Genomic DNA, 10,452 nt, shown 5'->3' on the forward strand with positions numbered 1-10,452 from the left:
CACAGGACTCCCCTGAATTAATTCCTGCTTGAATTAGAGATGATCTTATAGAAAAACATCCAGTCTTGATTTTAAAATTGCCCATGATGGAGCATCCCCCATGGCCCTTGGTGAGTCATTTCAGTGATTAATTACCCACATTGCTATCAATGTGTGCCCTTATTGCCAGTCTCAGTTTGTCTAACTCCAACTTCAAGCCCCGTCGCTCTGATTGAAATATTTGCATGATATGGAGTTAACAGGGAACGCACTGGATGGATTAAAAACCAGCTTGCTTATGGATTGCAGAAAGTAGCTGTTAATGGGAAAAGATCAAAGGGGAGGGCTGTTTTCAGAAGGGTCCCCAGGAACTGGTTCTTGGTCCGATGCTGTTGGATATTTTTATCAACAACCTATGTCTATCTACCACATGAGCATGGAACTGAAGCAGGGCACAGGACCTCATGCTGGCTTTTTGCCCAGGCTGAAATCTCCCCGTGGCGCCTGGGTGAAGGGGACCCGCTTTCAGAGAGCTGCCATTAGCGATACCAGATCCTCTTTACCTCCTAACAGGAGCTAGGTCAGCCAGACAGGTGGAACCCCCCCCCACAAGTTCCCTTCCCCACTTATCCTCCTCTAGTCACCCAGAGCAGAGGAAGGTGATGAGACGCCCTTTGAACTGCAGCATTGTGTAATTTTCCAGCAGGAGATAACTGGGAAACGTTGTTTCCACAACATTCACATTTTCCATGAAGAATGTGCAGCAGGCTGGCTGGACACCCCCCAGGCGTAGCAGGAAGCATTGTCCAGTGGTTCAGGAGGGAACTGGGAGTCAGGATTTTGGGTACTGCCATTCCCTTGCTGTGTGATGTTGGGCAAATCATTTCCTCTCTCTGAGCCTCAGTTTTCCCCATCTGAGCATACCGATCCACTCCACAGGCTTTATTAGTAAGGGTTAAATCATTAGTAGGGCCCTACCAAATTCACGGTCCACTTTGTTCAATTTTACAGCCAGAGGGTTTTTAATTGATCAATTTCACATTTTCAGATTAAACATCTGAAATTTCAAGGTGGTGTAACCGTGAGGGTCCCAACCCAAAAGGGACCCAGAGGTGAGTCTGAGCTCCTCCCCACTCCAAGAGCGGCTGTGTAGGGGAAGGACAAGTCCTGTCCCTTGCCAGCCCGGCTGGGACTCCCAGCTAACTGCTCACTGGCTAAGGTGTTCCCAGCAGCCTGGGGAAGGGCTTATTTCATGGTCCATGACACATTTTTCACGGCTGGGCAGTGAAATTGGTAGGGCCTGGTTATTTGTATTTACAAAGCGAGCCATGTAACCACACAAATATGTTGTGGTTCTCTGCCCCCTTCTAGTGGATACGGCGGTTATGAGTCTTGAGTGTTTGCAATTAACAGATCTGGTCCATCAGCTCAAACTACAGCGGCTTGTAACATCTACATCTAAATGCCCCAGGTTTGGTACCTCCAGGCATCAGATACTCAAGAAAAGCAAAATTATTAGTTTTTCCTCATTAGTGCTGCAAGATCCTTTGGCAAAAGGTAAATCAGCATTTGTAAGTACTTGAATGCCAAGTGATATTCCCTACCCAAGAGTCAGCTGTACAGGGGGGGCATATAGCCAGGAAATCCCCTGTGGTTTCTGCCAGGATCACAAGGATGAAAGTCCATTTTCCTGCAGCAGAGCGGTCAGTAGCCAAAGAACCCTGCAGGTCAGAGCCTGGCACAGAGCCATAGAATAGAGCCGCTCAATAATTTTCTCTTGATTCTTTGTGTTTTGATGGAAAAATGGAGGGTTTTTTACTAAATGGAAATTTTCAAAGAGAAAATAGTCTATTTTGTCTAAATTGTTCAGTTTATTTTTAATTATTTATTTATTTTGCTAACAAAACTTGAGGGAATTTAAACATTTTCCATTTTTTGACAAACACACAAACATTTTCACTGTTTGTTTTTGTTTTTAAACCCTTGTCACAGACGTTTTTCATGGGTGAGAACACTGGTCCCAGACCAGCCCCACAGCGCAGCCCCCTCAGGACCTGTGTCAGCTGCAAGAGGGGCCGTGCTCACCCCAGGGCTTGGGTATCTCCACCCTCTGGCCTCTGCACCTGTCTGGAAAGCATCCGGACGCTGCTGGTTGTTCGTATCCTATCCTGGCACCTGAGCTCAGCATTGGCAGGCCACAGAGGGGGAAATAAAAGAAAGGGAGAAAAACTAAGAACGTGAGAGGGAGTGCGCACAAGCAAAGTGTTCCTGGAGGCAGCAATCTCCAGCCTGATTTTCGGAAATGTTGCCCACACACCACTGAAATGGGCAGCCGTGAGTGCTCAGCACCCCTGAAAATCAGACTGTTCTTGTGCAAGATACACACTTTGCAACATCACCAGGAAGAGTGGGGAAGGATCTGTTAGCTCCCCCGGTCCCTCTCCTGGCCAGGGCAGAATTGTCCCCTATTAAGTGTTTACTGCACTTGGGTTTCAAGCATCGCAAGTGATGGGTTACCATCTGCTCCCCTTAGAGACATGAGTCCACACCCCACTGTCCGGAAGGCACTGCTGATATTCACTCTAAATTTGCCCCTTCTTAATTCCATGCCATTAGTGCTCCAGTGTCTTCTAACGAGGGAAAATATCCCTTCCCTCCTTGGTGTTTGCCCGTCTGAGCCGTGGACGCTGGTCTCACATCCCTGCCCCCTTTGGCGTGGTTCAGCCAATCATTACGGATTCAGCTCTTCCAGGTTTGCCTCATCCCTACCCTCAGCCTCCTTGGCTATTTTAGGGCTCAGCTGTGGGGGGAGGATCTGGTGGTTAGCGCATTAGCCTGGTACTTTAAACACTGGCATGCAATTCCCCAGGCTGCTATAGGTGGCCTGGGGGACCTTGTGCCAGTCGGTTGGTCTCTCCGTGACTCAGTTTCTCTAGGTGTACAGTGGGGGAATAGCCTTTCCCTGCTTCACAGGGGCAAGGGGTGAGGATAAATACACAAAAGCCTGATGAGATACCCCAGTCACAGGGGCCAGGTCAGACAGACATCTCTGATCTCCCTCCACTCGGTCAGGATTTTTCTGCTGATGGGAAGCCCAGAGCTGAACCCTCAGATTCCAGGCGTGGCTGCTGCACAGCCCAAGATGGCACTGGCCCTTCTGCTGCTGACTCATTTCATTGCAAAGTCTGGACCAGTCCACCACCCGCTCGCAGCCCTGGGTCTCAGTGTCACTGCTTTCCAGATTCCTCCTTCATTCACCCCGAGCCTCTCCTGTGGGGCCTGCTCCCCTGCCCAGGGACTGGCTGCAGTTTTCCAGCTTGAACGTCCTGGTCATTTTCTGCTGGAGTCCCTGGTCTCTGCAGGCCCTTTTGGTTTATTTCATAGCTTCATAGATATTAAGGTCAGAAGGGACCATTATGATTGTCTAGTCCAACCTCCTGCACAACGCAGGCCACAGAATCTCACCCACCCACTCCTGCAATAAACCTCTCACCTATGTCTGAGCTATTGAAGTCCTCAAATCATGGTTTAAAGACTTCAAGGTGCAGAGAATCGTCCAGCAAGTGACCCGTGCCCCATGCTACAGAGGAAGGTGAAAAACCCCCAGGGCTCTGTTCTCTGCCCTCAGTTGCAGCTCCTCCCAGTGCACCCTCATCTGCACATCTTAGTAAAGAACCGTTACTCCCTTTTCCAAATCCTCAGTGAAGACGGTACCTAAGGCCACACCTGACCCCGGTCGCCACCCTCTACTAGGCATCTTCCTCCAACTCCGGACAACGCTGGCTGCCTGGCCCCCTGCTCACTGCCAGTTCTCAAAGCCACGGGCCGGGGCTCGGCCTAAAGCCTTGCCTCTCTGAGGATTTGCAGGGGTAGAACAGCATCCATGCAGTTAGGCCAGTACAGCCCCCTAATGCAGACCCAACTGCACGGATGGAAAGCAGGGTTTCCGCTGTGCAATTTGCTCTGGTCAATGGCTGGATGAAGCCACGCTGGTATGTGCCTCGCTTTACATCGGTGCATCAGATCACACGAGGGTCCTGAATCTCCGTTTCTCTAAAACAGCCGGGGCTGAAGGCACTTTGCAGTCGGTTTCTCATGTCAGCGGTCAGGAGGCAAATAGAGCTGGTCGGAACATTGTGGGGGTGTCTGAATGGGTGAGGAAACACTCTGCCTTGACTCACGCAAAGCAGAGATGTGCACCCGGGTCTCCAACCACCCCAGCCACTGCTCTAACCACTAGACCACTGTGTCATGAATCAAACCCCTCCCCTTTTCTGCACAAAGGGGTCGTTTCAACACAGTTCAGTTGTCATGAAAACATTCAAAAGCTTTTGGGTTTGCTCCAGTGTAGAATGACACCACCTCTGAAATCCCACTGAGCTCCCCACGGTCGCACATCTTACACCCAGGCCCCATTTGCATACCTCTGGCAAGGGAAAGGGGCCTTCCTAAAGCAGGCGTTGGTGTCACTTCCTCCCACCTCCAGCCCTTTAGTACAAGGAGAGTCATGCAAAGGGGCCCTAGTATAAACTAGCAACCTCTAGCAGAAAGAGCAGCCTTGTGCCAGCAGTCGTGAAGCACGGCCTCTAGCTGGGGGAGCCACAGGTTCCAACAGGAGACCAGATGGCTTCAGTCCAGGACACCGACCTCTGCCGGAGACACATGCAGCCCCTGGCAAGAAAGGCTTCCTGAACAGTAACTGGGGTGAGACACTGTTAGTAGAACAAAGCTCATCTCCAAATATCTGGATCCTTCCCTCCCTTCCTGGATCTGGATCCTTCCCTCCCTTCCTGCGACCATGAATCTGTGGGCCACTGGGAAGTCAGCCAGCCAGGGTACAGCAGACATGCATTTCAGGTCTGTACAATTTTTTACATTCCATGATGCGGTTCAACCCAAAGGATCCCAAAGTGATTTGCAAGCAAACTGCTCTACACCTCGTATCCCAGGGATCACTTCTCCCATCGCTGCTCAGATGTCCAGCCCCTGCTTAGCTGTAAACTTTGATCCGCCACTGAAGTGCAACTGTCTCTGGGGTGGAACACATGATGTTACTATGCATCAGAAAGTGAAGAAAAGTACCAGTGATGTTGTGAAGGAAATTTGGGTACCAGAATATAGTTATCCAAAGTGTGTTGTGGTCAAGAAACCAAGACTTATGCTGCTACTCTTATGAAAAGTACTATGGGATTTGTAATGATCACAAGTGGCCAGGATCTCTGCTTCATGTCTCATCCAAAATTCAGCCCCTCAGCATTGATCATCTAAGGAATTTAAATGGCCCCAGTACTGTAGTATGTCAACACCTCAGATCTTTAACTCCCAAAATCCCTGTGAGATAGGGCAGTGCTAGCACTCCCATTGCACAGAGAGACTCAGGTCACACAGCGAGTCTGTGGTAGACCCAGGACTCAAACCCAGACCAGCACTAACCACATCCTTTCTCCCTCTGAGATAACCGTGGCCCTCCTACAGTCTCATCTACAGCCTTCCCTGCTGAGCGCTGCCTCTTACTACTGCACTCAGCACTGACTTGGAGGGGAGAGCGCCCCGTGCTGAGCACCCACATTGCTCTCTGCGGCACATCGGTGTTCCTGCAACCGCTCCCAACTACGCACTGGCCTGGGCTGTCCCTTCCCTGCTCAGCTGTAAGCTCTGATGGGCTCCCCTCCCAGGTTGGGGTGGCTGCAGGATGCAGAAAGGATTTGCGGGGGGGAGGGGGGGGTTGTGAGCTGCTAGCTCATCCCTGAAGCCCCACTAACTATTGCTGGGTCCTGAGGCAAGCAAGAAAGCAGGGAAAATGTGTCCCCAACAACCACGAGCCACCTGGGCCCCTCCTGTTCCAGGAGAACAAAAATGAATGTCCTGACTGAGGCACATTTCTCTGTGCTGGCAGAAAGCTCCCAACGCCACAGCTGGGAAGAGGTTCAAGGCTAGGCCGCAGAACAGGCCTGTGTCATTCAGTGCTGAGAGAGAAACAAACGCAGCAGGACGGAGTCCAGGACAGGCTCTGCCAGGCAAATGAAACTGCCGGAGCTTCCCGAGTGCAGGGGAAGAGCAAGTCCTGTCCCTCCCCAGCAGCGTGGGGGAGATCAGACCCACTTCCACCTCCAGCAACCTCCAGCGACTGCAGGAAGCTCCGGGGGGAGGGGAGGGGCTGAAGGCAGTGTAGGAGTGACGGTGGCAATCCAGTGACCCCCAACAGTTTTGTGACCCCCCAAGACCCCCTTTTGGATCGGGACCCCCCCCAGTTACAACACCCTGAAATTTCAGATATAAACATCTGCAAATGTGAAACTGAATAATTTTCATAGCCTAGACCAGAATGGATGGTGAATTTGGTAGGGCCCTACCCATCTGACAGGGGGCTGCCAGATCACTAGTCCTTCCCCTACGCCCACGCAGCACTGAGATCAGATCCTCTCTAGCCATATTCCCCACGGATCTGCCCTAGCAGTCACACTCCTGAGCACCATGCCTGGTGTTCTGCCCCCGGATGCTGGGAGCTCCGGAGGCACTGAGGCCTGACAGGGAGGTAGGAGCTTCATGGATCGTGTATGCACTGCATGCACATTGGCACAGTGCTCACCAAACTCCTACCTCCTGTCCCAGCATACAGTGGGCCCGGTATAAAGCCCTGGCTGGGTTCTCCAGACAGGGATGTGTCTCTTCTTTGGTTGTTCCAGAGTCCTGGAGAGCGAATGTCCCCAGCACATGACACCATAGCCATCTCCCATGTACCTTGCACTCCCACAGCACCCTCCCTCCGAGAGGCTCAATGCACTTTGCAAACGTTAGCATGGTCTCCCAACCCCATGGGGGCTGGGGGAAATCTCTCCCAATTCACAGAAGGGAAACTGAGGCACAGAGACCGTGGAATGACCTGCCTGTGGTCACAAAGTGAGTCACTTGTAGAGCTGAAAGATAAAACCCAGGTCCCCACTTCCCAGACTTTAACCACTCAGCTATGCCTTCTATCTAATTGCTTGCTCTCTCTCTGCAGTCCTGTCAGGAAGTCTCCCATGTGTGCTTTGCTGTAGTGATTCAAACTCACTAGGAGTGAAATTCACCCCCGTGTTGGGGCCCTGGCCCCACTTAAGACCCTGGTGGAACCTATCTGGCTGCAGGATCTGTGTGCAAGGTCAGTTTCCCCCTATCAGAATCAAGTGGATCAATTCTCAGGAACAGAGACTTTTCACTGGGCCAAGGTGGGCCATGCAGCCGCAAAGAGGGGGTTATAAATAGTGTGAAATGATCTGGAGGCTTTACCAGCTGCTGTTTTCTTGCATCGTCATAGACTCGGTTCTAGCTGGGACCACGGGGCTATGCAGAGGCCTGCAGAAGGCTCAGAAACACAATGGGAATAAATGGGCTGAGGCATAGGGCAATTTGAACGCAACATGGGAAGACCCAGAATGATTTTAGACATGCAGGCTCCCTCTGTGCACTCAAGGGTTAAAAAGAGAGAGGTGCAGTAACTTGATCTGGAAACCACAGGCGTGTGTCTCTGCAGCCTGGAAAAATCCCCAGGATAGACCGTTAGCTCAAAGCCCAGGATTTTCCCTCCCTGTTAGGGCATGATCCCAAGAGGTGCTCGGTTCTCACTGAAGCCAACAGAAGCACTCAGCATCTCCCAGGATTGGGCCCTTGAAGCGTCGAGACACAATATTCTACAGCTAGAGAACAGAGTGAACCCCCATCCAAGCCACAGGTGCCTGGGAGAACCTCCATCCATCAATCAGTTCTAATATGCATCCTTCACAGGATGCAACCTTAATTCTTCAACGTCCAGAAACCTGCCTCCGGGTTCTGCTCTCAGACACACCCATGCCTCTGCTAACCTCCATGGATTTACTCCAGTCTAAAGCAGGACCTGGCCCCAGGGTTCTGCTCCCCTCTCTGCCCTAGAATGAGCCTCCTGGGGCAATTCAGGCTGCTTTTCTGCGCCTCGATTTCCCGTTTGTAAAATGCGGACAGTGGCACCAGAGTGGTTTGTGGGCTTTCATTCATCAGGGCCTGGGGAGCCATGGGTGGGCGGGGCCAGAGAATGACCAGAAAGAAGAGGCAACATGATTCTTCTGTCCAACAATGAAACTTTCCCCTTCGGTTTTAAATGCTTGTTTCCTCCCAAGGGAAGCGGGAGGGGAGAGGTTCCGTGTTATTCCCCGACTGGCACTGCCAGCTGCAGAATGCTCCTCCCCTGCTTCACCAACACTCAATCCCTTCCTCCCTTTCCTGGTGCCTCCTGCTATCTCAGGGCTCTTACCTTCAAACACCACAGAACAGTAAGAGTCGCTGATGTCTGTATCCGGCGTCTGGACATTTTCAGCCTGGAGAATGAAAACCCTGAGCATTCCTTCAGCTGGGGATGGGCTTGCCTGCTTCACTCTGGGATGGTTTATGTCCCTGCAGCCAGCCCTGTCTCCCTTCTGTTCCCTCAGCCATATGAGTGGCTGGCACATTTATACTTGTCAGACAGACAGCAAAGCAGCTCTTAAAGGGGAAGGGACCCATTTGAATTCAGAGTGTATAAAAAAAGGACCCTCCTGCTCAAAGGAGATGCCAATCAGTAACTTGTTAGTTCAATAAACTCTTTGGGGCAGGAACTGTGTCTGCCTTGGGGTGTTTATTGCAGTTCCCAATTTTGGTTAGACATAGTCCTGAAGGTTTCAGCCTATGGCATAATCTTTCATTAAAGTAATCTTTCATTTAATTCAACCTTGCCAGGTGACTGTCAGGAGTCTGATTTGTCTTGCATACCCCTCAAGTTTCACCTCACTTAAAAACGACTTGCTTACAAAATCAGACTTAAAAATACAAGTGTCACAACCACACTAGTACTGAAGAATGCAGACTTTCTCATTTTTACCATCGAATTATAAAATAAACCACTTGGAATATAAATATTGTACTTACATTTCAGTGTATAGAATATAGAGCAATATAAACAAATCATTGTCTGTGTGAAATTTTAGTTGGTACTGACTTTGTTAGTGCATTTCATGCAGCCCGTTGTAAAACTAAGCAAACATCTAGATGAGTTGATGTACCCCCTGGAAGAGATGTGTGTATCTCCAGGGGTATGTGTACCCCTGGAGAGAATCACTGAATTAAAGGTTAATCTTTAATTCCTGGAGACTCCAGGACAATCCTGGAAGGTTGGCAGCCCTAGTGTTCATACTGCGTTTAGCACTAGGGGCCTCTGGAAGTTACTGCAAGACGTGGGGTGTCTGGAAGTTATGGCAATACAGCTGATGACGAATAGGAATATTCCCAACAGATCCACTGTCAGACATTTGGGGACGCGTGTTTTGAGCAGTGCAATCTGCTGGTGATCCGATGGCACATGATCCCAGCCCGCTCCCCTTACTTCCAGCAATTTCCTCACACCACTCTGAACTCCTCTGGCGCTGGCTGGCTGAGGACCCCAAAGCTTTTTAACATCCAGGAGAGTCTGACACCACACACGATGCAAGCAAGGTGCTTGTTACAGTCTCCACTTTGCAGCTAGGGAAACCGAGGCACAGAGCCATGAAGGGATGTGCCCAAGGTGACCACAGTGGCAGAGCCAGGAACAGAAACCAGCCCCCCTGCCTCCGACCGTTCTTCTTTCTCCACGAGATCACCCAGCTGGTTCAGGGGTGCTCTGTCTCCACATTCAACTGCACAGTAGCTGGGTGTTTTGGGAGAAACCTCCCTGGCTGGGAAACTCTTTCCCTCTGCTCCCCCACAGCACAAATTTTCTACCAGGGGGCCCGATCTTGAGCCCCCTCTTCATTTCAGAGAGGAGGATGCTCAGCACCTGGCAGGACCAGGCCCATTCAGATCACATCCTTCTAGACAAGCATTTGACAACGCATCACTGATGGAGAGGTTTCTCCCCGAGCTTAGGTACCTGTATGGCCCCTGGTGCCACAGTATCTGAGTTCAGAGTAGCAGCCGTGTTAGTCTGTATTCGCAAAAAGAAAAGGAGGACTTGTGGCACCTTAGAGACTAACTAATTTATTTGAGCATAAGCTTTCGTGAGCTACAGCTTACTTCATCGGATGCATATCTGAGTGCATCAGTCTTGAATGGATTTATTCTCCCAACACCCCTGCCAGATAGGGCTGGGCTATAATCTCTGCTGTACAGATGGGAAATGAGGCACAGAGAGACCAAATGACTAGTCCAGCAGTTCAATGGCAAAGCCAAGGATTGAACCCAAGAGCCCTGAGTCCCAAGCCAGTGCTCTGTCCGCTAGCTTGCCCTGTCTCCCCTTCCCTGGAACTGTCTCCCATGTGCACCATACCCTCATGTGATGCTTGCTCATGGGCGGTAGGTGAACGAGCTGTTGGGAGAGGCTAGCCACTGGCCCCTCCCCTTCTGCCTGAGGCCCCACCCCTTCCCGTCCACCCCTGCCGCAGTCCAGCATACCCCCCTTGCGGTCACCAGCCCCCCTGTGTGCCCCCTGTCCCGAAGTGCCAGGCGAGT

The 10,452-nt window shown here is 51.1% G+C and overlaps 1 protein-coding gene across 6 annotated transcripts in view; it reads right to left on the reverse strand.

Annotated features, from left to right (window-relative positions):
- Window positions 1–8,445, reverse strand: part of DYSF (dysferlin) — a 312,032-nt gene extending 303,587 nt beyond the window's left edge. For 3 of the 6 annotated variants that reach the window (XM_043512839.1, XM_043512838.1, XM_043512840.1), the window contains exon 1: window positions 8,246–8,445. In XM_043512839.1, coding sequence (XP_043368774.1) covers window positions 8,246–8,441 — 196 coding nt within the window. In that variant the 5' untranslated portion in view covers window positions 8,442–8,445. The remainder of the gene's footprint in view (window positions 1–8,245) is intronic. The other 3 variants (XM_043512844.1, XM_043512841.1, XM_038399187.2) reach the window with 1 other exon arrangement.
- Between the last annotated feature and the right edge of the window lie 2,007 nt (window positions 8,446–10,452).

This window comes from Dermochelys coriacea, chromosome 4 (genome assembly GCF_009764565.3).
Source record: "Dermochelys coriacea isolate rDerCor1 chromosome 4, rDerCor1.pri.v4, whole genome shotgun sequence".
NCBI classification, from domain to species: Eukaryota; Metazoa; Chordata; order Testudines; family Dermochelyidae; genus Dermochelys; species Dermochelys coriacea.